Source organism: Spermophilus citellus, assembly GCF_964194105.1.
Source record: "Spermophilus citellus genome assembly, chromosome: X".
Taxonomy (NCBI): Eukaryota; Metazoa; Chordata; class Mammalia; order Rodentia; family Sciuridae; genus Spermophilus; species Spermophilus citellus.
In genome coordinates, this window is record NC_138190.1 from 34,813,122 (window position 1) to 34,840,196 (window position 27,075).

The 27,075-nt window shown below is 40.9% G+C and overlaps 1 protein-coding gene across 2 annotated transcripts; it reads left to right on the forward strand.

The window, feature by feature from the left end:
• The first annotated feature begins 11,540 nt into the window (after window positions 1-11,540).
• DDX3X (DEAD-box helicase 3 X-linked) lies at window positions 11,541-26,286 on the forward strand. 2 transcript variants are annotated; one of them, XM_081276361.1, is made up of 17 exons: window positions 11,541-11,730; window positions 14,221-14,278; window positions 15,996-16,043; window positions 18,024-18,156; window positions 19,082-19,240; window positions 19,324-19,423; window positions 19,768-19,903; window positions 20,411-20,496; window positions 20,757-20,855; window positions 20,954-21,114; window positions 21,744-21,888; window positions 21,977-22,121; window positions 22,284-22,465; window positions 22,558-22,675; window positions 22,848-23,001; window positions 23,331-23,470; window positions 23,645-26,286. In XM_081276361.1, exons 1-17 carry the CDS (start codon window positions 11,686-11,688, stop codon window positions 23,722-23,724), a joined length of 1,989 nt encoding a protein of 662 aa, XP_081132487.1. In that variant the 5' UTR covers window positions 11,541-11,685; the 3' UTR covers window positions 23,725-26,286. The 2 variants fall into 2 exon arrangements, with proteins under 2 accessions (XP_081132487.1, XP_081132488.1); XM_081276362.1 differs by having other exon boundaries at window positions 23,334-23,470.
• Window positions 26,287-27,075: the final 789 nt, after the last annotated feature.

Sequence of the window (27,075 nt, forward strand, 5' to 3'; positions counted from 1 at the left end):
TCCAGTATTAGACGGCTTTAGGTGGATTATAATTGCCTCAAGCTGGGCACGGTGGCCCACGCCTGTAATCCCAGGGGCTCAAGGAGAGTGAGGCAGGAGGATCTCGAGTTCAAAGCCAGCCTCAGCAACATAATGAGGGTGTAAGTAAGCACCTCGGGTTGATATCGGTACTACCCACAGAACTTATTCTTGTGTGTGTGTGTGTGTGTGTGTGTGTGTGTGTAGAGACTTAACTCAGCCAGGTGCCTGTAACCCCGGCGGCTCGGGAGGCTGAGTCAGGAGGATCACCAGTTCAGCAATGGCCAGGCCCTAAGCAACTCAGTGAGACCCTGTCTCTAAATAAAAAATATAAAATAGGGCTGGGGATGGGGCTCAGTGGTTAAGAACCCTCCAAAAGAGAGATGCTTAACTATCATCACTTTGAGGCTCCCTTAGGCTACTCCTTTATAGCCACACCCATTCCCTCCCCCAATTCCTAACCCCTGGCCAAACCCCTGGCTGCTCTCCATCTCCAGAATTGTTCTTCAATGAATGTTGCATAAATGGAATCATGGGATATACATCCGCCTGAGCTTAGCATGTTTTGCCCCACTCAGCAGAATTCCCTGAAGATCCTCCCATGGCGTCGCGTGTGGCAAGAGTTCATCCCTTTTTACTGGGGGTGGCAGTCCATGGGATGGATGTACAGGGTTTGTTTAACCATTCCCGCTCTGAAGGACATTTGGATAGTTTCCGGTCTTTGACTATTACAGATAAAGCTGCTAGGAACATTTGTGTAGAAGTTTTGGTATGAAAATAAGTTTTCACTTCTCTGGGATAAATGCCCAGGAATGTAAGTGCTGGGTCATATGGTAAGTCCATTTTTAGTTTTAAAAGGAACTGCCAAACTATTTTCCGGAGTGACTGTATCATTTTATGTCCACCCCCCCCCCCAGCAACGTGTGAGTGATCCACTTTCTCAGCATCCTCTCCAGCATTGGATGTTGTCACTATTTTTTATTTTTGCCATTCTGAGGGGAGGGTGGTCTATCTCATTGTGGTTATTATTATTATTTTTTTTTTGGTTTTGCTTTTGATGCTGGGGATTGAATTTGGGGCCTCATGCATGCTAGGCAAGTACTGTACCACTCAGCTACCCAGCCTCTCATGGTGGTCTTAATTTGCATTCTCTAATGATTAATAACATAGAAGGTCTTTTCATGTGCTAATTTGCCACTTGTATATCCTCTTCAGTGAAATATCTGTTTCTGTCCTTTACTCATTTTATAATTAGATTGTTCATTATTGTTGAGCTCTGAGAGGTTTTTTTTTTTTTTTTTTTTTTTTTTTTTTTTTTTTTTTTTTTTTTTTTTTTTTTTTGGTAGTACAGATGGAACTCAGTGGTAGCTTTACCCCTGAGCTACATCCCCAGCCCATATATATATATATTTAATTTTGAGACAAGATCTCAAAAGGTTGCTGAGGGCCTCGCTAAGTTGCTGAGGCTGGTTTTGAACTTGCGATCCTCCTGCCTCAGCCTCCGGAGCTGCTGGGATTACAGGCGTGTGCCACACACTCCTGGCATCTTTTCACTTTTCTAACAGGGTCTTTGGCAGAACAAAGTTTTAAATTTTTATGTGGTCTCATTTTAGTTTTAAAAAGATGATGATCTTCTGGCCTGCCCTGTCATCCACACAGAGTCAGGTGTGCACATATTCTGTCCATCTATCCATCCATTCATCCACCTATCCATGTATTTATTTAGTCAATGTTTATTGAATATCTATTATGTTCCAGGTTTAGTATCAGGTGCTAGTGACCTGAAAATGAATCAAATACAGTTGTCTTCCAGTATTCATAGTCTAGCAGGGACAGGGACACATAAGCACATCTCTTTCCACTAGAGTATGGTAAGGGAGCTAGAGCGGGTCCTAGGAGCCCAGGATCGAGTACCTGCTCTGTCCAGGAAAGGCGAGGAGGGTTGCTCCTTGCTTGACAATTATGAATCAGTTGAAATAGTGGCATTATTTCAAGGAGATACGGGACAGAGTGTATTCTAAGGTATGTAGTATTTGTTGTGTGTGTGCGTGTTTTCTATAAAAATATTTCCACCCCTTCTTTTCATCATAATTGTGACTGGTTCATTTTCTAGAAGATTCTTTCCCCATATCTCCAAACAGCTGACACCAAAACTGAGATCCCATGAGACGAATGGAGAATTCACCCCCAAAATGATCATTTCTCAAAAATACAATGACACCTGCTAGTTCAACAGGTGGTCTTTGCTGTGAAGGGCATCAAGGAAGGTGTAGATAGGTCTTGTTGCGTAACAGTCCTTGGTCCCGATATAGCCACGTTCATCTGAGAAGCTTAAAGGACTTGCCTCACATGACACGTTGCCTCGTTTTTGCACTGACTCTTTGAGGAAGGCAAGATGAGGTTTATTATGCGGTGGCCTATATTCCAAGCAGAGTATGATGCTCTCTACCCAGGCAACTAGAAAAGTACATCCAGGGACACATTTGGGAGGAGCCTAAATGAGAAAAGAGGACTGAACCTTTGGTTGAGGCTACAGTTCTCTCCAAAAAATTTTTTAAAGTGTAAAGCCTGATCGTCTCTGCTTCTTCCTGCCTCAGCCCATTCTGTGCACAAACCCAGTGAACTAATATCCGAAAGGCAACATCTCCTCTTGATGTCACAGTTTCCAAAATAAAGTCCATACACTCCACTCTCTGTGATCAGCCTCAACTTATCTTTGCAACCTATCTTTTCTAACCTCTCACACTTTCCTAAACATCCAGTTTAAACACTACAGTCAGAAAAGATAAAGAAAAATAAACACTGTGGTCAGTCAGGTGCAGCGGCATGTACCTGTAGTCCCAGCTACTAGGGTGGCAGGGCCTGAGGCAGGAGGGTTGCTTGAACACAGTTCAGAGGAAATCTAGGAAACAAGTGAGACCACCTCCTAATGAAATAAAGCCAGGCAGGGTGGCACATCCTGTGATCTTGTGACTCAGGAGGCTGAGGCAGGAGGATTGCAAGTTCAAAGCCAGCCTCAGCAACTTAGAGAGGCCCTAAGCAACTTAGCAAGACCCTGTCTCTAAATAAAAAATTAAAAAGGGTTGGGGATGTAACTTAGTGGTGGAGTACCCCCGGGTCCAACCCTCAGTACCTCACACACATATACACAAATAATAAAAATAATACTTTGATTTGATATACCCCCCCATCATGGTGTTCTTCCACCTAAAATAATTTCCCATCACCCCCATATGAAACTTAGGAGGTAGCTCTCATTACCTTTATTTTATAAATGAGAAAACTGAGAAAATGAATGGTGAAATAACTTGTTCCAGACTGCAAGTGAATTATGGTTGCTTTATCTAAAATATAGGTAGAACAGCTTTATGTCCATGGTGTCAAGATTTAGATGTCTCTTAGATGCTGAGGTACAAATCATGCCTAGTATACTCATTGTTTTTATGTTGTAGAAAAGACCCAAGCCTAGGAAATTCATAAAAAATAGAAGTCTATTCAACTCATGGTTCTGGAGGCTGGGAATTCCAAGAGTATGTGCTGGCCTTGGCTCAGCATCTGGTGAGGGCCTTCATGCTGCATCATAACATGGCGGAGGCATTACATGGTAAGGGCCTTCTCTCTCTCTCTCTCTCTTTTTTTTTTTTTTTTTTTTTTGGTGGTGCTGGGGATTGAACCCAGGACCTTGTGCATGCAAGGCAAACACTCTACCAACTGAGCTATATCCCCGGCTCTCTATTCTTATAAAGCTACTAATACAATCATGAGGGCCCCATCCTCATTATTCCTCAAAGGCCCCACCTCTAAATACCATTAACATATGAATCTGGGAATTTACTTTGTAACACATGAAGTTTTGGGAGACATATTTGGACCACAGCACTCACATACAATCAAAATCAGGAAGAGGAACATATATGTCTTGAAGTCAGAGTTTGGTGTATGCAGAATCATTAATATTTCTCCTTAAAAAAATATTTCTCCTTATATTCGAGGTGGAGTTGTGTGAAAGGTAACATGGTAGGTTCAAAACATTCCAAAGAGGAAAGGGTGGGTGGCAGTGGGTGAGCTGCAGCGTTTTTCCTTTCATAGAACCATTCTTGTAGAAAAAATAGCATTGCTGCCTTTTTCTATTTTCAGCAAAAGTAACACTTAACTAATCTAATTATTATTCAAGTGAAGGTGTATAGCCACAAACCTTTATTTATTCTGCAAATTCTGCAAAACAACAAATTTACATGAAGCAGAGGATGCAAATGGGTGATCTGATGGCACAACTGAACTCACATACAACATTTAAAAACTTTTTTCAACTTAATTTTTTGTTTGTTTGTTTTTGGATACTGGGGATTGAACCCAGGGGCACTTTACCACTAATCCACATTCCCAGTGTCTTTTTTATTTTGAGATAGGGTCTTGCTAAATTGCTTAGGACATTGCTGAATTGCTGAGGCTGGCCTCAGACTTATGATCCTCCTGCCTCAGCCTCCTTAGTCACTGGGATTACAGGTGTGCTCAATTTAATTTGGAATCCACATGAAAGGATATTTATAACAGTTCTATAAGGCAAGAAAAATAAAGGAAAAACAAACACTCACATACCCATCCCCTCAGCTTGAAAAACAGAATAGCAACAGTAGCCCTGAAGCCTTCCAGACAAACACAGAAATACTGAAATGATGTGGATTAGCTGCTGACAGTTAAAATTTGGGACATTTGGGTGGGAGTATAGCTCAGTGGTAGAACTCCTGCCTAGCATGTGTGAGGCCCCTCTTTTTCTGGGACCAGGGATTGAACTGAGGGGCATTTAACAACTGATCCATGTCCCCAGTGCCCCCCTTTTATTTTATTTTGAGACAGGATCTTGCTGAGTTGCTTAGGGCATATTAAAATGCTGAGGCTGGCTTTGACCTTGAGATCCTCCAGCAAAGCATGTTTCCTTCCAGGGTTGGCTCCTGCCCCTCCCCCCCCCCCCCCACACACACACTGTTCAGGCTCTCCATTTCTCTAGCTGTCCTGCTTTGGGGTATCCTCTTTCCTCATGGAGCAGGTCTTTAAGAGGTCCAGGCTCCATGGAGATGCGAAGAGGAGAAGAAACTGCCTCTTTCCTAGATGGACGTGAATGATTACATACACAAGGCAGGCACAGGGGAATGGAAAGAGGCCAGGGAGAGGCTGCATTAGTCAGGGTCCACCAGAGAAACCACCCATAGGGTGTGTTTGTGTGTGTGTGTGTGTGGACACAGAGAAGGTCTGTATTTATTTAAGGAGTGGGCTCGCACAATAGCGGGGCTGGCAAGCCCAGGAACAGTTGATCTTACAGTCTCCACTCTGAAAGGGAGTTTGGAGGCAGGCTGGGAAATGTTGTTCCTTCTAGGTGGGCCATGAGGATTAGATAAACTAATCCCATAGTTAAGTACATCACAGCCAGGCGTGGTGACACACGCCTTAATCCCAGTGATTTAGGAGGCTGAGACAGGAGGATCATAGGTTCAAAGCCAGCTTCAGCAACTTAGAGAGGCCCTAAGCAACTCAGTGAGACCTTGTCTCTAAATAAAAAATAAAAAAGGGCTGGGGATGTGGTTCAGTGGTAAAATGCCTCTGGGTTCAACCCCCAGTACCTAAAAGAGAGAATTAAAAAAATAAAAATAAAAAATGCAAAAACCCAAGGCATGTCACAACAACTAACTTTCTGGCCTCCAAAGTTCAGAAGGGGTCCCCTGCCCTGTGTGGGTAATGGCTCTCACAGATTGACTGTAATTAAACTGGATTTCCACAAAACATCTTCCCTGGTTTTTGGTTCATGATATTAAATGGCTACCAGAGAGGGAGAATTTGTGGAAGAATGTTGGGGCTCTACCTAAGCACACAGTTTTGCATTTTTTTTGGGGGGGGGGGGACCAGGGATTGAACTCAGGGGCACTCAACCACTGAGCCACATCCCCAGCTCTGTTTTGTACATTTTATATTTTTTATTTAGATACAGGGTCTCACTGAGTAGCTTAGCACCTCACCATTGATGAGGTTGGCTTTGAACATGCAATCCTCCTGCCTCAGCCTCTCGGGTTGCTGGGATTACAGGCATGAGCTGCTGTACCCCGTTATGAATTTCTTTCTTTCTTTCTCTCTCTCTCTCTTTTTAAAAATTTATTTCTTACATACATGACAATAGTGGAATGCATTACATACTTAATTATCCATTCACAGCACAATTTTTCGTAACTCTGCATGTAAAGTATGTTCACGCCAAATTATGCCATTATACATGAACTCTCTTTTTTTTTGCATTACAATTCTTTTTAAATTTTTTTTAATATTTATTTTTTAGTTGTAGTTGGATACAACACCTTTATTTCACTTGTTTATTTTTGTACGTGGTGCTGAGGATTGAACCCAGGGTCTCGCACATGAGAGGCGAGCACTCTATCACTGAACCACAACCCCAGTCCCAACATTAAAATTCTTAATACACCTTTATACCGCAATTTATCATATCTCTTTTTGTATATAAGGTATGTTGACACCAAATTCACATCTTCATACATGTATTTTGTATAATGATAACCATCTCCTTCCACTATCCTTGTTATTCCCCTTCTCCCTCCTTTTCCCTCCCACCCCTATTCCCTATCTAGAGGTAATCTTTCTCCCATGCTCTCCCTCCTTACCCCACTTTGAGTCACCCCCCTTATATCAGAGAAAACATTAGGCATTTGTCTTTTGTGATTGGCTAACTTCACTTTGCATAATCTTTTCTAATGCCATCCATTTACCTGCAAATTCCATGATCTTATTTTTTTAGTGCTGAGTAAAATTCCATTGTGTATGATTTCTTTTACTAAGCGCAGATACATAATTCCAAAACAGATCTGTGAGGTGGTGGCCAGGCTTCAAGTTCTAGTACCTGCTAAAAATGTCTCTATTATCTAAGGGGCAGCATGGATTCCTGGGAGCTGTGCCTCCAAGACTCCCCTGTCTCCAGTTCAAAGCCTCTGCCCAGGGTGTCCCTATTATTCCTCCCACTTACCTAGTCACTTTGCATAAATGCACTGGCCTTTTCTCTTTGAAAATATTTTTAGCTTTTAGTGGTAGAGAAGATGTCCTTCAATATAATTTTGTGTTGGTCTTGCCACTTTTGTGGAAAGAGAACAAGATTCCAGGTCAGATCTTGCTGTGTCAGGAGTTGCCTAAAACATCTACGTATCTAGCCATCCTCACCCTTGGAGAAGAAGGGTGTAATGGCAGCATATTAGAGTGCAAGATTTCTTTTTCTCCTTTAGAGCTTCATTAGCCTCTACAGTAATAACGGTCTTCTAATTATTGCAAATTTTCAAGCACTGGAAGTTAATCTGCTTTATCTGAAGCCACAGGATTAAAAAAAAAAAAATCCCAAAGCCTATTACACTTTAAAACATAAAAGAAGACTCGGTAGGGAACTGCTTTTACCTCCACACCTATAATTATCTTTCTGATTACAGGGTCCTTTTGCCTTCTTTGAACTTTATTCCCAGTTCATGCTAAAGGAAGTGTGGGTCAGATGGACCCAAAAGGCCCTTCTTTCAGACCTCCAGAAAAATGACTGGCAATCATGAAGTTCATTAAAGGCTCTGCGGAGATGTCTATCTCTTGGAATCTGTGCCCCCCTTTTTAAAATATTTTTTTAGTAGTCAGTGGTCCTTTATTTTACTTATTTATATGTGGTGCTGAGAATCAAACCCAGTGCCTCACACATGCTAGGCAAGCACTCTACCACTGAGCCACAACCCCAGCCCCCTGTTAGAATCCATTTTATCACTCTATTTTCTGGCTGCAGAAGAGTCTATTTCTGTGCTAGGTTTTAGGTTACTTGGGCACATTATTTATGGGCATCATTGATAATGTGATCTCAGTCTCAGAGAGTGGTGATAAAGTTTGCTTAAGGCTATCTGTAGAAGCAAAATAATGTTTGTATGTCCCTCACTATGTTCTACATTATGACTTGACCAGGGCAGGCATTTGCACCATTCATTCAGCATCTGTGTGCTCAACCCTGCACAGGGAGATGTGACAAGTTTCCTCTTCTATGTGGGCTTAAACACAATGGCAGTGCCATACCTGTTACAGTGGAGGTTTGAACAGTGAGGGATGTGGGAGTCCAGTCTCCAGGGCAACCCATTCTGCTGGGAAAGTTGAGACAATGGGTGAGAGCTACCCTGGACCACACTCTTACTCTCTGCAAACCACTATAATGCATGAGGCCTTGCATTCCAAACACGGTTTGGGGGCAGAAACTACTTTTATTCCAATTCCATAAATAAGCAATCTGACGCACTGAGATGTCAAGTGAGTTGTCCCCAGTCATGTTGCTTATAAGCAGTAAAGCAGGGAGCTTATTGTGAGTTCCAGGAATTTCAGGCTCTTGTCCACTGGGCTGCCTCCAGGGATGGGCGATGGGGGTGTGTTGCACATAGTATATTTGCTTCCATATGGGCACTTAGCTTAAGATGACTGAGAAGATAGCAAAGTGAGCATGCAAACAAAAATATGTCCCTGGTAATTTCTAACCCTTTTAAAGTCACTTGCAATAAAATTTGCCAATGACTGCCATGTGGAGAAGATATGCAAATGACTGCTTAATGGAAAAGTCATTTGGAGCTTGGTGAAAGTTGACTCATTTAGCTGCCTCAAGTATGCACATGGCTCTTTTTAGGAATGAAAATGTTTGAAGACAAAGCTTTGTATGTTTCTCCACTTCCTCTTCATTTGATATTTCAATCATAACATATTGATTAACAAAATGCCCTCATAGTTTGAACTGCATATGTGTATGAGCTGGGGGTTAATTGAAAATAGGAAACTGCTGTATATTTTAATTTTTAAAGATACTCCCATGGCGGTTAAGTACTCTGCATGCCAGTTCTACTCAAAAGTAAAACAGCCCAGAACCAGGGGAGCTGGCACATCTCATGGTTGCTGCATGCAATTTGAAGAGCTATCAAAAACTCAGCTTTTGCATCTTGGACTCATATATACTCTGGTCTGTGGGAAAAGGAAACTGAAGCCAAACCAAGAACACATTTCACCAATGCTCTGTGAAAATTTGTGAATCTCATGGCAGGGATTCGGATGATCATTAAGACTAGTGGTTTTCAAAAGGGTATGGTGGAAACCTGCATGTTTTTAGTGGTCACAATGACTGGCCAGGCTTACTGGCATTTAATCTGCAGAAATCAGGCATGCTAGATGTTTTTTGGGGCCTTATCAGTTCCATACAACAAAGAATTGATCCACTGGGAGCTCCTGAAGGTGAAAAAGTAGTTAATCATCATCCAAGCCAGGACACTGTTTCACATATAAATACAAAGTATTTTTGCCCAGTTCCTGTGGCCACTGAATTGTTCACGAATGCAACTATTGTATCCACTGAAGGAAAGTGGTACTGCTTTGTTTCAAATGTTAGCTAAGAGTTCACCATTTTGGAAAATGAAGCTATCAGAGGCGGCAGCTGCTTCTGGTACTTGAGCTGTGAAAACAACAGCATTTGGGGGCTTCACAGGCAGGTATCTATCATTAATGTAGTTGCGCTCGAGCATTTATATGTTAAAACTTACATTGTTTTATTATAATCATTGTTTTTATGTTAGAACTAGGTCATTTCTTTAAAAGTAGGTATAGTTCAGTGTAGGTTATATTACCTACAATTTGTTATTTCAGTATAGCTAAAGGGGGCATTAAAAAATAGTTCACAGAGGAGTTGAGTCCTTTACAGGGTTATGCAGTTTAACCGACTCCTTTTAAAGATGAGAACATTGAGACCCAAAGCCCTTGAACAACTTGTCCCGAGATACAGTGTTGTATTATCCCTTATCTCATTAGAATTTCAGTTTCAATTTTTTTAACCTTTTTTTTCTTTTTTTTTTTAAATTGGTTGTTCACAACATTACAAAGCTCTTGACATACCATATTTCATACATTAGATTGAAGTGGGTTATGAACCCCCTATTTTACCCCAAATGCAGATTGCAGAATCACGTCGGTTACACATCCACAATTTTACATAATGCCCTATTAGTGACTGTTGTATTCTGCTACCTTTCCTATCCCCTACTATCCCCCCTCCCCTTCCCTCACATCTTCTTTCTCTACCCCATCTACTGTAATTCATTTCTCGTGTATGGTAAGTTATGTGCTGAGGACGAGCAATTTGAATTTTTGGGAGTAGAAGCCTTTGTGGGGGATGGCAGAAAACCCTGCGTATTATTGTTAGGCTGAGGGTCAGAAGAGGGTGGGAAAAGTTTATAAGAACCCAATATGTGTGATCATTTGCTTAAAGTCGGGGAGACACCAGTGAAAACATTTTATTTTTTCCCTATTTAAAGGTCTATGGAACAGAAGCTGAGACTAGGAGTGGCCTGCCGAGGAGGGGGCGACAATAAGCGGTTCCTCCGAAGGCAGAAACGCGTTTCCTTCAACGCTGCGTTCGCTGCAGTGGCCAGGGGTCACCCCGAACCCGGGTTAGTTGCGTCCGGAACACCCCCTCCCCACTACTTCGGGCCCTAGGGCAGTTCACACCCCACCCCCATCCCTGCCAAGTCCCTGAAGGGCCGGTGGCTGTTGGCCCGGGGAGAGCCAGGGAAGGAGACTAGAGGCCTACATTTAGTGGCCCGCATTCCGGCAGAAGGTCGGGGTCCCGAGAGGGCTCCCGGCCAAGATCAGCACATAATGGTCTTATTGTTCTCTCATAGCTGGGGGCACGGGGCGGGGGGGCCTTTGCGTTTGGGGGCGGCGTCCTTGCTACCTAGGCAACCACGCTGTGAAGCGTCTGGCCACCCGGCGGAGCCACCAGTTTCCCCCTCATTTCTACCCCAATCCCACCCCGGTCACCATACCGGCCCGAGTCTCTCCCTTTCCCCCCTTCTCCCTCCCCTCTCCACTTCCCCCCCTTCCCACCTCCTCCCTTCCCCCTCTCTGAGCACTCTATTCAAGTCACCGTTTCCTGCTACACAAAATGGCCACCGCGCTCAACACCTGCGGTCACGTGACCCGCCGCCCTCTCCGTTTCGGGCCTCTTTCTGCCTAACTCCGGTTTTGGAAAGGCTGCACTCGGAAGATCAAGTGCTGACTAGACCAGAAAAATCCCACGACATCTTCGCGCCCGGGGACTGAGAGAGAAGGGAGAGCGCTGAAACAGAAGAACGAATACTGGGTGCATAGGGGAGGAAAAGGGAGTGAAGAGGCCTGAGTTAAATTTTAAGGCCTTGTTGCCGAAGGAAAAAAAAAGACAAAAAAAAAAAAGAGACAGCAAAAGTTCTCGCGAGATCTCGAGAACTCTAAGGTTTTTAGCGGAGAGCAGGGCCAGTGAAGCTCAAGCAAAACAGAACAGCATTTGATGTGCCTGGCTCCAAGGCTGTACGACTAAGGGGCGACGGGACTGCCTGCGAAATCCCGCGAGGTTAAGAAACAAGAGCGCGCAGTAGCCAGGCAGAAGTTGAAGCGGCAGCGGGAGTGCGGATGTGAGAGGGAGGGCACACGTCTTACGTGCTGACGTAGCAGTCTTTCGAGTGGGTATATTAGAACGGTGGCCGCGCCGTGCGCTCCAGAGCCGCAGTTCTCCCGTGAGAGGGCCTTCGCGGTGAACCAAGCACACTCGCTCAGCAGCAGAAGACTCCGAGTTCTCGGTACTCTTCAGGGATGAGTCATGTGGCGGTGGAAAATGCGCTCGGGCTGGACCAGCAGGTGAGCTTCAAAGAGCGGACCAAGGTGGCCGCTGCATGAATCTGTCCTCTGACCTAACCTGGTTTATGGCGCAGCGCTAAGTGGCACTCTTAGTTTATATTTCCTGGGTTCCTCGGGATAGATACTTTCAGTGCCCGGGGCTTTAGAGGGACGGGGAGGCGGCGGGAGTGCCAGTGGTTGCTGTCGTTTTGGCCCGGGACCGGCCCCGGCTTGGCCCGCGGTATTGTCCCCCGGCCGAGTACAATGGCGGCTTTTGTGTGTGCGTGCGCAGGCGGGCGGGGGGGAGGGGTGCGCGCTCTCGCAGGGATGCGCACGCGCGAACCCCGGCTGATTAGTGACCCGTTTGTGGGGGGGGTTGTTGCGCAGCGCGACGGCGCGCGAATGAGAACCCTTTTGGCCTCGAGGGCTTCGGTCTTCACCGCTCTCGCGGCTCGGATTCCTATCCGGGAGACCCGGCGTTGTCCGGTGTTCGTGTTCGTGTGCGTGTGAGCGGTTGAGAAACGCTGCCCTGGAATGTGGGAGGGGGCGACGCGGGGGGGGTGGCCTTCGCTCTGGTAATGGCGGCGGCCTCCTTTGTGTGGTGCTGGGTGGCTGGGCGGCGCTGTGGCCCACTGCTGGGAGAGGCCGGGCTAGCGGCCCCACGACTGGCGGGGGCCTGGAAAGGAGGATGGAACGGGCATCTAGTTCCTCCCGGGTTTCCTTCCGCAGCCTCTTTTCGCTACAGCCCAGTTTCCGCAGGGTCGTCGCAGACCCAGCGTCGCGGCCGGGGAGGCCGCGTTTCCGGAGTGGAAAGTTTTGTGACGCAGAAAATTCAGGGAGGAGGGGGGAAGGGGAGGGAGTAATGGGCCACTGCGTAAGAAGTGGCGCCAGGCTCTGGAGATACAGTTGAACGCGGCGGGAAGACATCAGGGAGGTTAAGGACCTGGCACATCTCTTAACTCCATTTTGCTTGAGATGGTCAGTGTGGCTATTTCGCCTAGGGCTGCCCTTTGTTTTTCTTGGGGTGGTGGTACCGCGGGTTATTTTTTAGTGTCTTCATGTTCGTGACGTTTGATCCAGGGACTCACCAGAGGAAAAACACCCGGGATATGACTTAGGGGGAGATAAACAGTTTGTTTGACTTGTTGCTATATGTGGAGTAAAATTTTGGGAATGGGTCTGAAGGCTCTTTTGTCTTCATTGGAATCCCTTCTAAGGTTTTCCTGGCAGAGGTGTGATTTGGAAGAAGGGTTTAACGAGCTCTTTAGGGAATATTCACCCCCCCACACACACCTCCCGTTAATGAAACAGTTATATTAAATTCTCCACATTATTGCTATTTCGTATGTTGAATGGAGCATAGACAAAAATATCCTGTATCAAGGGCAATCAAGGCTAAATGTTTTAACATACTCCATAGATGGTATGGATTTTAAGATTGTAGGCAGAAATGAACCTTATATTTGTTATAATTAATTTTATTAATATTGTTGTTATTTAACTTAAAAAATTATGCCTTCACGGTCGTTAAAGTTTAGATAGGAATTTATCGCAAGCAAATTCACTATTGAGAAAATTGCCACAATGTAATCCTGTCAATTTATAGAAGCTTTTATGCTTGCTTCTAGTTCATATTGCAACAGTATAAAATTAAAAACAAAATTTATACTGTAACAAGTACAAAAAGAAAGTCTGTATTCCTGTTGTGCTTTAAAGTATCACTTTATTAACTAACTGCAGAGAGCGCTTGGCAGCATATTTTGCCAATGGTAATTCTGGAAATGAGCTCCCTAAAGTCCTCATCTTTATAATTTATTTGAGATAGCATCTGCTGCCAGTTTTCAGTGACTCCATTGATACTTGCAGTTTGGCAGTATCATTGAGCTTTAAACAACAGGATTTATAACTGTGGTATATGACATCTCTTGTAGACACATGGCAACAGTACTGGATGACTTGGTCTTCTGTGGCTTTTCTGAAAAAAGTAATCTGTTTTTGCATTTGTAGTTTTTTCCTCCCTTGCTGCTTGTTGGTAGTTCTTGGTTAGCTATTATAAAACGTCATGAACATAGCACTACATAACCTTTTTTGTATAATGTTGAGGCTTTGAACCATTAGTGTGAAGGGATGGATAGAAGTGGAGGTTCAAAGGTGGTAGAATGTTCTTTCTAGGAGCAGAGTATTTTACCCTAATTTAAAATACTAGTATTTTATTTGGGGATAAAGGAACGAAAGAATAGTTAAATCAGAATTTGTCCTAACATTAAATTCAGACCCAGTTGGTACTGGACTGCACCAGCATCTTCCTGTGCTGCCTTATGTAGTATCTATGTAGTGGTACTATTTTGCATTTTCTCAGAGCCTTATGTCTTCCAAGCGATCTTGGTCTCATTCTCACTAAGAACATTCTCATCTGCTCTGTGAACTATCTGGGGTAACTATTTGAATGCAGGACTAGTTATCTTAGTGTGTTTTAGCACTGGGGCTGCTAACTATCTAACTCTCTTCTAGTTTGCTGGCCTAGACCTGAACTCTTCAGATAATCAGACTGGAGGAAGTACAGCCAGCAGTAAGTAATACATTTTATGGACTTATTGAGTATTAGAGCTCAATATTTCCATGAATGTACTTAAAATTTAAGAATTTGTTCTTCAACTTTATGCATAGAATTATGTAGATTTGGTGTTATGTAGTACTTAGTGATCAATCTGAAGCATTGTGACCTTTCTGGTAATAAAAGGGTTGGTTCTTTTGAATAACAGCAGTTAATCATTAAGAAGAACCTTATAGAATACATAAATTATTCCTAGATTTTGATTATGTCTTATGAATTGTGAGCCCAGTTAGTTTGAAAGGTGGTAGGGATGTGTTCATTCCTGTTGGAATGAATTGACCAGAATTAAACTCAGTTAAGGAAATATGCATTTTAATCAGCTACTGATGATCCTTTCTCTTGAAGAACATGGGACTTACTAATAGAAAGATTATATTGAATTTGGGGGTGATGGCTAGGATTTAAAAAAAAAATTTTTTTAGTTGTAGATGGACATAATACCTTTATTTTATTCTATTTTTTTTTAATGTGGTGCTGAGGATCAAACTCATTGTCTCACACATGCAAGAGGAGCACTCTACCACTGAGCCACAAACCCAGCCCGATGGCTAGGATTTTTAAATGTGATTTTTTTTAAAATTTAATTTTTTAAACAGACAAAAATAGGGTACCACGTGATATTTCGATAAGTATACGTTGTGAACTCTGGCAAAAGATTTTTTTTTTCTCTTTTATACAAAGGGGGGTTATTTGGGGATTGTCAGAGGTTAGTATTAATGTAATTTGCCATGCTGGGCATCTTAGGACTTGCTCTTCCTAATAGAGAGCTTTTTAAAAATATTCAGTCCAGAAGTGAAAAAGACAAATTGTAGGTGTACTAGTAATAAAGCAAGTTGTGGGCCTGGATTGTAACTCAGTGGTAGGGTGTTCGACAACATTTGTGATGCCCTGGATTCCATCCCCAGCACTGAAAAAATAAAAAGAACAATAAGAAACAAAACAAGTTGACTTACCTTTACTTGGATATACATAATTTGCTTTTGCTTTTAATCCATAATCTGGGCTGTTTTCCTCCCTGCATATAGAATAACAGTTGACTTAAAACTCAGCAAGCCCTAAATTAAAACTTCCAATCTCTAGCTATCTTTCCTTTGTAACTTTTTCATGTATATTTAATGTATGTATTGGAACTTAATGGTACAGAAACAAAAGCTTCTTAGAGGCTAATCATATGATTTATTACATAGTAGTAGTCTTTTATAACAAATTAGGTTATTTAACTACTAGTAGCTAGTTAAATGCATTTGATTTGTGGGTTTCATCTATTAGGTTTCGAGTCAAATAAAGTTCTAGTTAGGTGTGGTGGTACGTGCCTGTAATCCCAGAGGCTCAGGAGGCCAAGGCAAGAGGATCCCAGTTTCAAGGCCAGCCTCAGCAACTTAGTGAGACACTGTCTCAAAATAAAATAAAAAAAAAAAAACAATTAGTAAGAGGCTGGGGGTGTGGCTCAGTGGTGAAGTGCCTCTGAGTTCAATCCCTGCTCCTTCCCCAAATCTTATGAAGCTATAACCCATTTAAAATAAGATTTATGTTTTTCCCTCTCGGTTTCCAGGCAAGTAGGCAGACTAGGAATCTAGAGATTTTTAGGGGGGGAACAGTTTTATTAGCAGAAATTTTGGTAAAAGCTCTAATGTAAAAGTTTTTGGCATTAATTTTATATTGTTTCTTTTAGAAGGGCGCTATATTCCTCCTCATTTAAGGAACAGAGAAGCTGCTAAAGGTAAGTCTTTAACACCAACATTGTAGAGATAATTCTTCATTTAGAAATTAGTCAAAGCTAGGGAAAATGAGGCAACTTTGAAGTCTGTAAACATTGTGTTTCTAACAGGACTTCTTCAAATATTAGGATTTAGGAGGAAAAAAATCTCATCTAGCTGCCTGTCATGTCACATGGTACCAACTTGGGAGGCTGAGCCGGGAGGATCACAAGTTTGATGCCAGCCTGGGCAATTTAGTGTGACCCTGTTTAAAATTTAAAAAAATAAAGGCTGGGGATATAGTTCGGAGGTAGAATGCTTGTTTGCCATACACAAGCTCCTGGGTTCTATCCCCAGAACCCACTCCACAAGAATGGAGAGAGAAGAAAAACTGCATCTAATATCAAACAGTGGAGAATTTTCCTATGTTAGACTTTCTCAGGCCAAGGGTATGGTTTTTGTGCAATATTCTTGTGCACAATTTGTAGTAATTCGCAGTATAGTTTTCATTAGAAAAAGGTGAGCAGGTAGTCTACTATGTAAACCAAACTGCACAGTGATAACAACCTAGTTGTCTTGCATAGGTGCCAAAATGAAGATGGCCCTGTTGTAGACTAGTTAATAGCGTTGGTCACACTCCAGTGAATTGGGAATAATTTTCTGGTTTCATCTACTTAACTGCCTCATTTGAAAGGTTTTGTGCAAAGTGTAATATAACATCTAATGTCTTTTCCCATTACGTGTGTGATGTAGTGATAGATAATTAATAGATGTTTCATATTGTGGGTGTCGTGTGTTGCATACAATGGACAATAATGAAATTTAGAGGAAAACTTTAATGATCAAGAGGGAAGGGAGATATGAGATAAAAGAAGGCAGGTAACTGGGATGGACCTTAATGTATATTTATTGCTTTCCCCCCTTTGTTGCAGTGATAGGAAATCAGAAACAATATCAGAGATTTTAGAATGAGAAATTGAATTCAGATCTTGATTGTTAGCAAAAGTACCTGGCTGGCTAATGGTAGAGGTGGGAGGCAGAAGGAAAAAGTAACTTAACTCATCAGTTGTCTCTGTTTAAAAAGGTATCATTGAAGATAGTTAAATCCTCTGTCTTTGAACCTTCTACCTGTCGTTGGTAGGGCTAATTTATACCTTTGTGAGACCCTCTTACTTGAATATTTATAGCTGTCCACACTGAGAATGGATAGGGAAGAGTTCTCCTTTTCCAAATATTTCTGATTCACATCAAGTTTATGATAGGTGAACCATTAAAATGGTATCATGACACTAGTATGTTCAATGTGTATACAAAGCACTGATCTTTTTACTATTGAAATTGAAAGATAATATCAAACCAAATAATCTGTCATGCTAAGAATGTTTTACATGAATACCACCTCTAAGAAACATTGAAACAATGGCCGCTATTTCATCAAACTCATTCAGACATATGAAGTGAATAGAAATTAAAACGTGATGGTTATATATTTGGCAAAACTATAACCATTGTATTATAGGTAAAGCTGTTGGCCTTTTAGAGGTGGTATTCATTCAGAACATTCTTAGATTGTCAGATTAATCACTTGATTTAGTGTGTAATATTTTCTAGTGGAAAGAATTGGATTTTTTTATATTTTAAATCTCCAAAAACAATTGTAATTCTTGATTCTCTTCTAGTAACATGATAGGAATATGTCCACAGAAAAAAGGTCAGTGGGGGGGGCTTCAAATGAAGAAAGATTACTGGGTTTGGTGGTACATGCCTGCAATCCCAGCTACTTAGGCTGAGGCAGGAGGAACACAAGTTTGAGGCCAGCCTTGGCAACTTAACATAACTTTATCCTGTCTCAAAAGGGCTAGGGATGTAGCTCTGTGATAGAGTGCCTCTGGGATTGAGTACCCCACCACCAACAACAAAAAAACAAAACAGAAAGATTGGCAATACTTTAATATGATTCTTCTAATACAGTGTTTGTACCTTTTTTATTTTATTTATTTAAGGATTCTACGACAAAGACAGTTCTGGGTGGAGTTCCAGTAAGGATAAGGATGCGTACAGCAGTTTTGGATCTCGAAGTGATTCTAGAGGGAAGTCTAGTTTCTTCAGCGATCGTGGAAGTGGATCAAGGGGAAGGTAAGTGGTTGGTTTTCTTTCTTTCTTTCTTTTTTTTTTTTTTTTTTGTCACCTTATGTGCATATGCAATAGCAATTTAGGGATTGATCTTTAATCTGGTAATTCCTCATCCCGACCGCCTATTTGGATGTTAAGCATTGTCTGTTTAATCATTGTATTTTTTAGCTATAAAAGGTCTTTAATAAATGAACTTGTTACATAGAACTTAAATGGAAATATGAATATGCTTGCTCTTTGGCATCATAAAGTCAGTTATTTTTTGTTTCTCTAGTTTTACATATTCTAATATAATGGCCTAACCTAATTTGGTTGAGATTTTTGTGGACTCTATATGACAATTTTTAAACACCTTATATTTTTGATTATGCAAGTGTGGCCATGCGCCTAATAGCTGTGGTTAGTCCTGTGTCCTGATTTTTCGCAAACAGGCCTAAATCCCTAAAAACATCTTAATTCAGGTAAGGATATTTTTCTACCTTTTATCCAAAATTTGTCACACAGGTGAATTGTCCTTTAAATGACATCCTATTATAACCTGGACAATTGATATTTGGTGTGCTATTTTCGTTTTTCCTACCACTAAGTATATTTGGATCCAAGAGCAGTTTAAATAAAGATGTGAGCTATGTGCCAATTTTAAACATATAAAACTTGATTTTTTAATGTTGGAATGTGTGAGGCATCATTATAATCTGTATGACTTTACAAGAATAGTGATTTTAGGAAATATATAAATGATACATATACAATTTGGCAATTAGTAAGCCTTGTCAAATAAGAAGCAGCAAGAATTAGACTGTTGACATCCTTGTAGTTGGCCATAATGAATAATATTCACCTATCTCTAGATAGCATTCAGGAGTAGTGGTGGAGATCTGATAATAGCTAAATGATGTGATTCTGATTAATTGCTTGTGCTATTTAGGTTTGATGATCGTGGACGGAGTGACTATGATGGCATTGGCAGCCGTGGAGACAGAAGTGGCTTTGGCAAATTTGAACGTGGTGGCAATAGTCGCTGGTGTGACAAATCAGATGAAGATGACTGGTCAAAGCCACTCCCACCAAGTGAACGCTTGGAACAGTAAGTTTTTAAAATGTCTGCTAATTATGATGAAGCTTATTAGCTAGTGTAGTAGGTAAACTTACCAGTCTTTTGATTTTTAGGGAGCTCTTTTCTGGAGGTAACACTGGGATTAACTTTGAGAAATATGATGACATTCCAGTTGAGGCAACAGGCAACAACTGTCCTCCACATATTGAAAGTGTAAGTATTTTTGTTTGACCTTTTAAGACAGAGGGGGTTGTAACTTTCCACGGCACATCAGAATGAGATGGGCTTCTCATGTAGATCAGATACCTCATTGGTTTGTGAAAAGGGAGCAGATGAATTCAATGTTACTTTATTTAATTCACTAAGTAGGAAATGGGTCAAACATAAGAACCAAAAGTTTTCAATGTGGATTAAGCTTAGAGGTGATTTTTCTCAAAGTGTAACAATTTTACTGAAATCAGTGATCTAAGTCGATGGTGATTTCCATTATTATATAAAACAGAATGTCTCTAGATAATGTGTTTTTAGCTATTTAACTCTATTCCATTTCCTAACAGTTCAGTGATGTGGAGATGGGAGAAATTATCATGGGAAATATTGAGCTTACTCGTTATACTCGCCCAACTCCAGTGCAAAAGCATGCTATTCCTATTATCAAAGAGAAAAGAGACTTGATGGCTTGTGCCCAAACAGGTAAGGCCACTTGATAAGAGTGAAACATTTGTCAGGCTTTTTCTGTAAAGAGCCAAATAGTAATTTGTGTGGGTTTTTGTTTTTTTGTTTGGTACCCCAGGGCCTTACTTAGGCTAGCCAAGTTCTCTTCCAATGAGCTTAAATTTACATCCTCAGCCCTTTTTATTTTTATTTTTTTGTGGTGCTGGGGACTGAACAAGTACTCTACCCAACTGAGCTATATCCCCAGCCCCCTTTTGATTTTGAAACAGGGTCTTGCTCAGTTGGCCAGGCAGGCCTGGAACTCTTGAGCCTTCTGCCTCAGCCCCCTGAGTAGCTGGGATTACAGGTGTATACCACTGTGCCTGGCTTATATTTGTGGTTTTCTTTTGTGGGTCATGTGGTCATTGATGCAGCTACCCAGCTCTACTGTTTAAGTTACGAAAGAAGCCTTAGATGACATTTATAAAAGTGAATAGGCTTGACCTGAATTTTGGTGACTTTAATGGATATGCTTTTTCTTAATAGGGTCTGGAAAAACTGCAGCGTTTCTTTTGCCCATCTTGAGTCAGATCTATTCAGATGGTCCAGGAGAGGCTTTACGGGCCATGAAGGTAAATACTTATTAATCTTTTTTTTCCTTGGTACAAGATACTTGGTACCCAGGGCCTTGGCAGTACTAGGCAAGTACCTTACCTCCAGATGGGTATTACTTTATAAAATGGAAAATTGTTGTAGAATTTTGTAGCTATTGCAAGAGCTTTCTCGATGATGCTAAGATTCTATCTAGTCTACTAAGGAATGTTTTCCAAGTTTCAAAGGAAAATTATGTTGTTAACTTCAACTTATAGATTAACTGTTTTTATTTCTTAAGGAGAACGGAAGGTATGGGCGCCGTAAACAATACCCAATCTCCTTGGTATTGGCACCAACAAGAGAGCTGGCAGTACAGATTTATGAGGAAGCCCGAAAAGTATGTGCTTCAATGATTGCTTTCTCACTGATTCTAACAAAACATTTATGATCGTGTGTAAAAATCTTGACCTTCAAATAAAATTGTTTTGCTTACAGTTCTCATACCGATCAAGGGTTCGACCTTGTGTGGTTTATGGTGGTGCTGATATTGGTCAGCAGATTCGAGACTTAGAGCGTGGGTGCCACTTGTTAGTAGCTACTCCAGGACGTCTTGTGGACATGATGGAAAGAGGAAAGATTGGATTAGACTTCTGCAAGTATGTTAATTTTTAATAATGACAATTACTTTTTTTTTTTTTTAGAGAGGTAGAGAGAGAGAGACAATTTTTTTTTAATATTTATTTTTTAGTTATCGGCGGGCACAACATCTTTGTATGTGGTGCTGAGGATCGAACCCGGGCCACACGCATTCCAGGCAAGCGCGCTACCGCTTGAGCCACATCCCCAGCCCCATGACAATTACTTTTGTGATATTGTCTAATTTAAATCTATTTTTTTGGTGCTGGCAATTGAACCCAGGGCTCAGCACATGCCAGACAAATGCCCTGCCACTGAGCTACGCCCTAGCCCTCTGAATTTAAAGATTAAGAAGTGATTTATTTTAGTCCTTTTTTAAGAAAAAGTTTGTGCATCATAATTTTAATGTTGAAAAATTAGTCACCATTTTAGTAGAGGCTGAGGATGACCAGACCAACAGATATCCAAGTAGTAAAAACTAATTTGGCACTGATCTTGGATGACATTACCTAATGGGAAGAATCTTGTGCCACATTATGCAGTGTAAGGAATTTAACTACCTTAATGTATAATTGTAATTATAGTATAGCTGTACTAAAACTGTCTTGATTTCTTGATAAATTGTAAACTAAATTTTCTTTTGTGACAGATACTTGGTATTAGATGAAGCTGACCGGATGTTGGATATGGGGTTTGAACCTCAGATCCGTAGAATAGTTGAACAAGATACTATGCCTCCAAAAGGTGTCCGCCACACTATGATGTTTAGTGCTACTTTTCCTAAGGAAATACAGGTACCATATGATGTTGCAAATATTATTTATTTAGAAATTTATCTTGGTAGATACTTAAAAAAAAATGTTTTTTGTTTTATTTTTTCAGATGCTAGCTCGTGATTTCTTGGATGAGTATATCTTTTTGGCCGTAGGAAGAGTTGGCTCTACTTCTGAGAATATCACACAGAAAGTAGTCTGGGTGGAAGAACCAGACAAACGGTCATTTCTGCTTGACCTCCTAAATGCAACAGGTAAAATTATAATGAGAATCCATTTGGATTGTCTTTATTACCTTTCCTTTTGATTTATTCTATATTAAAACAGTCCATTTCAGTTGCCTCTTTGCGTGTTTACTAAGTATAAAGAATTAAGCTGTTTTTAGTGACATAAACCTTGTAATTTTTCAAATTCAGGCAAGGATTCACTGACCTTAGTGTTTGTGGAGACTAAAAAAGGTGCAGATTCTCTGGAGGATTTCTTATATCATGAAGGATATGCTTGCACCAGTATCCATGGAGACCGTTCTCAAAGAGATAGGGAAGAGGCTCTTCATCAGTTCCGCTCAGGAAAAAGCCCAATTCTAGTGGCTACGGCAGTATGTATAATACTATCATTTTCATTCAAGCTCAGCATGTTTAAATGCTTTCTTTTAAATGGGCCATATATATAACAGAAGTTATTTTTCAGGTAGCAGCAAGAGGATTAGATATTTCAAATGTGAAACATGTTATCAATTTTGATTTACCAAGTGATATTGAGGAATATGTGCATCGCATAGGCCGTACAGGACGTGTAGGAAACCTTGGTAAGTGGTTCCTGGATGGTCTGATTGTTTGGACTGGGGATGTAGCTCAGTAGTAAAGTACTCCTGAGTTCATCCTCAGTACCCAAAAGAAAAGAAAAAGAAAAAAAAGGAAAAAACCCTTGGGCCACTTTGGAAGACCTTTGTCTATGTACTTTTTTTGGATCTGTTCTAGGCCTTGCCACCTCATTCTTTAACGAGAGAAACGTAAATATTACTAAGGATTTGTTGGATCTTCTTGTTGAAGCTAAACAAGAAGTGCCGTCTTGGTTAGAAAACATGGCTTTTGAACACCACTACAAGGGTAGCAGTCGTGGACGTTCTAAGAGGTAAGGTATCGGTGGTACATAATGAGGGGGGAAAAGTGTTTGCACTTCCCAGTGTCATTTGCTCTGGGTAGGTAATGTCCAGAGTTAACTTTTTGGTATTTAATTTTAAAAGCTCAATTTTCTTAGGCTGCCTCAATTGCGTAGGTAAGACTATTAGGTGTCAGTTCTTCACTGTGAAGGACTTCACAGCTACTTTGGGTGGTGAAGTGTGGCCGCCTGGGGAATTGTTTGAAAGGAAAACTCAGAAACTGTTGGAAAGTTGGAGCAGGAGTTGAGTTACTTAGAATTTTTGTTTTCATGTGAACCAACATTTTTTTTTCCCTTTGTAGCAGTAGATTCAGTGGAGGGTTTGGTGCCAGAGACTACCGACAAAGCAGCGGTGCCAGCAGTTCCAGCTTCAGCAGCAGTCGTGCGAGTAGCAGTCGCAGCGGCGGAGGCGGCCATGGTAGCAGCAGAGGATTTGGTGGAGGTAGTGTTCATTTTTAACCTGTCTTTTTTCAAAGCATCATTAAGCCCCTCGGGGGAAGTTCAACACTGTAGATTGCTTTTTGTAACTTGACTTGAGAATAGTTAAAGATTGGAAGGATTGTATTTAATGATGGATGACTTAATTAATTTTTCTCTCTTTTAAATCTCTCATTAGGTGGCTATGGAGGCTTTTACAACAGTGATGGATATGGAGGAAATTATAACTCCCAGGGGGTTGACTGGTGGGGTAACTGAGCCTACTTTGCAGTAGGTCACCCTGCCAAACAAGCTAATATGGAAACCACATGTAACTTAGCCAGACTATACCTTGTGTAGCTTCAAGAACTCGCAGTACATTACCAGCTGTGATTCTCCACTGAAATTTTTTTTTTAAGGGAGCTCAAGGTCACAAGAAGAAATGAAAGGAACAATCAGCAGCCCTGTTCGGAAGGTGGTTTGAAGACTTCATTGCTGTAGTTTGGATTAACTCCCCTCCCGCCTATCCCCATCCCAAACTGCATTTATAATTTTGTGACTGAGGATCATTTGTTTGTTAATGTACTGTGCCTTTAACTTTAGACAACTTTTTATTTTGATGTCCTGTTGGCTCAGTAATGCTCAAGATATCAATTGTTTTGACAAAATAAATTTACTGAACTTGGGCTAAAATCAAACCTTGGCACACAGGTGTGATACAACTTAACAGGAATCATCGATTCATCCATAAATATTATAAGGAAAAAACTTAAGCGGTAGCCTGCATTAGGGCTTTTTGATACTTGCAGATTGGGGGAAAACAAACAACAAACGTCTTGAAGCATATCAATGGAATTAGTTTCTAATGTGGCAAACTGTATTAAGTTAAAGTTCTGATTTGCTCACTCTATCCTGGATAGGTATTTAGAACCTGATAGTCTTTAAACAAGCCATTCCAGTCATGATGAGGTGATGTATGAATACATGCATACATTCAAAGCACTGTTTTCAAAGTTAATGCAAGTAAATGCAGCAATTCCTCTTTCAATGTTTAGGCAGATCATTAATTATGAGCTAGCCAAATGTGGGCATACCATTACAGGGAAAGTTTAAAGGTCTGATAACTTGAAATAGGTTTTTAGGAGAATTCATCTACTTAGACTTTTTAAATGCCTGCCATAAATGAAATTGAAATGGTAGAATGGCTGACCACAGCAATGACCAGCCCTCATTAGGGCCCTGGATGATTTTTGGTCTAATAACGCATGCTAGTGTTGATGTTTTTTGGTCAAGAGGGTATGAACAGGAAGAATTATGCAGCAGGCTTTATTTTAAATGCCGATTCACATTACTCTGTTCAAGCTGCGTTGAGATGTTAAACTGGCTTACTATAGACTTTGTAAAAATGGCTCCAGAAGAGTAACAAACTGAAATCTTTGAGATCACACAGGTTGGAAATATGTACATAACTGCACAAGGTGTCGATCCTGCTCTACAGTGCAGTTTAGTCAGTTTTAGTTGCATAGGTTTCCATTGTATTTATAGTCTGTTTATGCTAAATCTGGCCAAAGATGAGCATTGTCCACCACTAAAATGCCTCTGCCACTTTGAATTCTGGGCTAATTTTTGTGGCCAGAATGCGGTGATCAAAACGCTCAATCTTTTTACAGTGGCATAGGAAGACGGCAAAAATTTCCTAAAGTGCAATAGATTTTCAAGTGTATTGTGCCTTGTTCTAAAACTTTTATTAAGTAGGTGCACTTGACAGTATTGAGGTCATTTGTTATGGTGCTATTTCAATTAGTCTAGGTTTAGGCCCTTGTACATTTTGCCCATAACTTTTTACAAAGTACTTCTTTTATTGCACATCAGAGAATTTTATATATATGTCTTGTGTGCGTGTCCTTAAAACTTCCAATCTTATTTTGTCTCTTGGAGATTGTTGAACGCAGCTTGTCTAGGAAGGGGATGGGACTAGATTCTAAAATTTATTTGGGACCATGGGAATGATAGCTGGGAAGAAAACTATTTGCACACGACAGATTTCTAGATACTTTTTGCTGCTAGTTTTATGTAATATTTATTGAACATTTTGACAAATATTTATTTTTGTAAGCCTAAAAGTGATTCTTTGAAAGTTTAAAGAAACTTGACCAAAAGACAGTACAAAAACACTGGCACTTGAATGTTGAATGTCACCGTATGCGTGAAATTATATATTTCGGGGTAGTGTGAGCTTTTAATGTTAAGTCATATTAAACTCTTAAGTCAAATTAAGCAGACCCGGCATTGGCAGTGTAGCCATAACTTTCTGATGTTAGTAAAAACAAAATTGGCGACTTGAAATTAAATCATGCCAAGGTTTTGATACACTTGTCTTAAGATATTAATGAAACACTTCAAAACACTGATATGAAGTGTCCAGATTCTCAGATGTTTGTTGTGTGAGTTTTGTTTAGTTGTGTGTATTTTTTTTTCAGTGAATGTCTGGCACATTGCAATCCTCAAACATGTGGTTATCTTTGTTGTATTGGCATAATCAGTGACTTGTACATTCAGCGATAGCATTTGAGCAAGTTTTATCAGCAAGCAATATTTTCAGTTAATAAAAGTTTTGAAAATCATGTAAGAATGGATTTAAACTTGCTGAATGTAAAGATTGAACCTCAAGTCACTGTAGCTTTAGTAATTGCTTATTGTATTAGTTTAGATGCTAGCACTGCATGTGCTGTGCATATTCTGATTTTATTAAAATAAAAAATTGAACTGCACAGTCTCCTTTGTTGTTGTCAATTGTGGTTTATTTTTAGAGGTGAAAATAAAGTTGTGCTTTTGCCTGAAGAGTTGGAAAATGTGTTTTTGATTGTCAATTACTGTATTTTAGAGATGTCTCTCATAATTACTCCCATAAATCATATATGAGTTTTTGGAATAAAAGATGAGGATCATTTTCCAAATACAATGAATAGATGGAAATCTAATTGTATTGCAAACTAGTTTATACTTGAAGCAACAATATGGGCGAGAGCCTGTTCTTTGAAGGGTGGTTTGTACTGGTGTATAAGAATGGATTGGTTTATCTATTTAGGGCTCAAGGATATGGGGGGGGGTCTGTGATAGGAGACCTACATTGTCACACAACTGCTGCAGACATTACTATAGATTAATGAGATGGTGTGAGCCATAACTGTAGATTTTGAACTACAGGAAACTGCTGAGTGGTGTTTTCCACGTTTAAGACAACACTTGGTTCTGGGTAGTTGGCCATTTTCACAGTTGTGATCTCAAAATAGCAGGCCTAAGTTTATTTTGTGGAACCCAGGGATTCTACCCCTTTTTGAGACAGGGTCTCCCCACATGACCCAGGCTTATTTTTAAGGAGAATTATTTTTTTAATATTTATTTTTAATTTTCGGCAGACAACACTTTTGTATGTGGTGCTGAGGATCGAACCCGGGCCGCACGCATGCCAGGCAAGCACAGTACCGCTTGAGCCACATCCCCAGCCCCCCAGGCTGGTCTTGAACTTGACGTCCTCCTCGGCCTCCCTAGGGAGTTCAGATGCCCCACCCTGGCCAGTTTGGGCCTAAATTTTTCAGGCAGAATTTGAGTGCATGATAGGCCATTTTG

Coding starts and splice junctions, on each gene's coding strand:
- DDX3X (XM_081276361.1), top strand. CDS start 11,686: ATGAGTCATGTGGCGGTGGAAAATGCGCTCGGGCTGGACCAGCAG. Junction 16,044..18,023: donor GAACAGAGAAGCTGCTAAAG/GTAAGTCTTTAA, acceptor TATTTATTTAAG/GATTCTACGACAAAGACAGT. Junction 20,497..20,756: donor AGGCTTTACGGGCCATGAAG/GTAAATACTTAT, acceptor TTATTTCTTAAG/GAGAACGGAAGGTATGGGCG.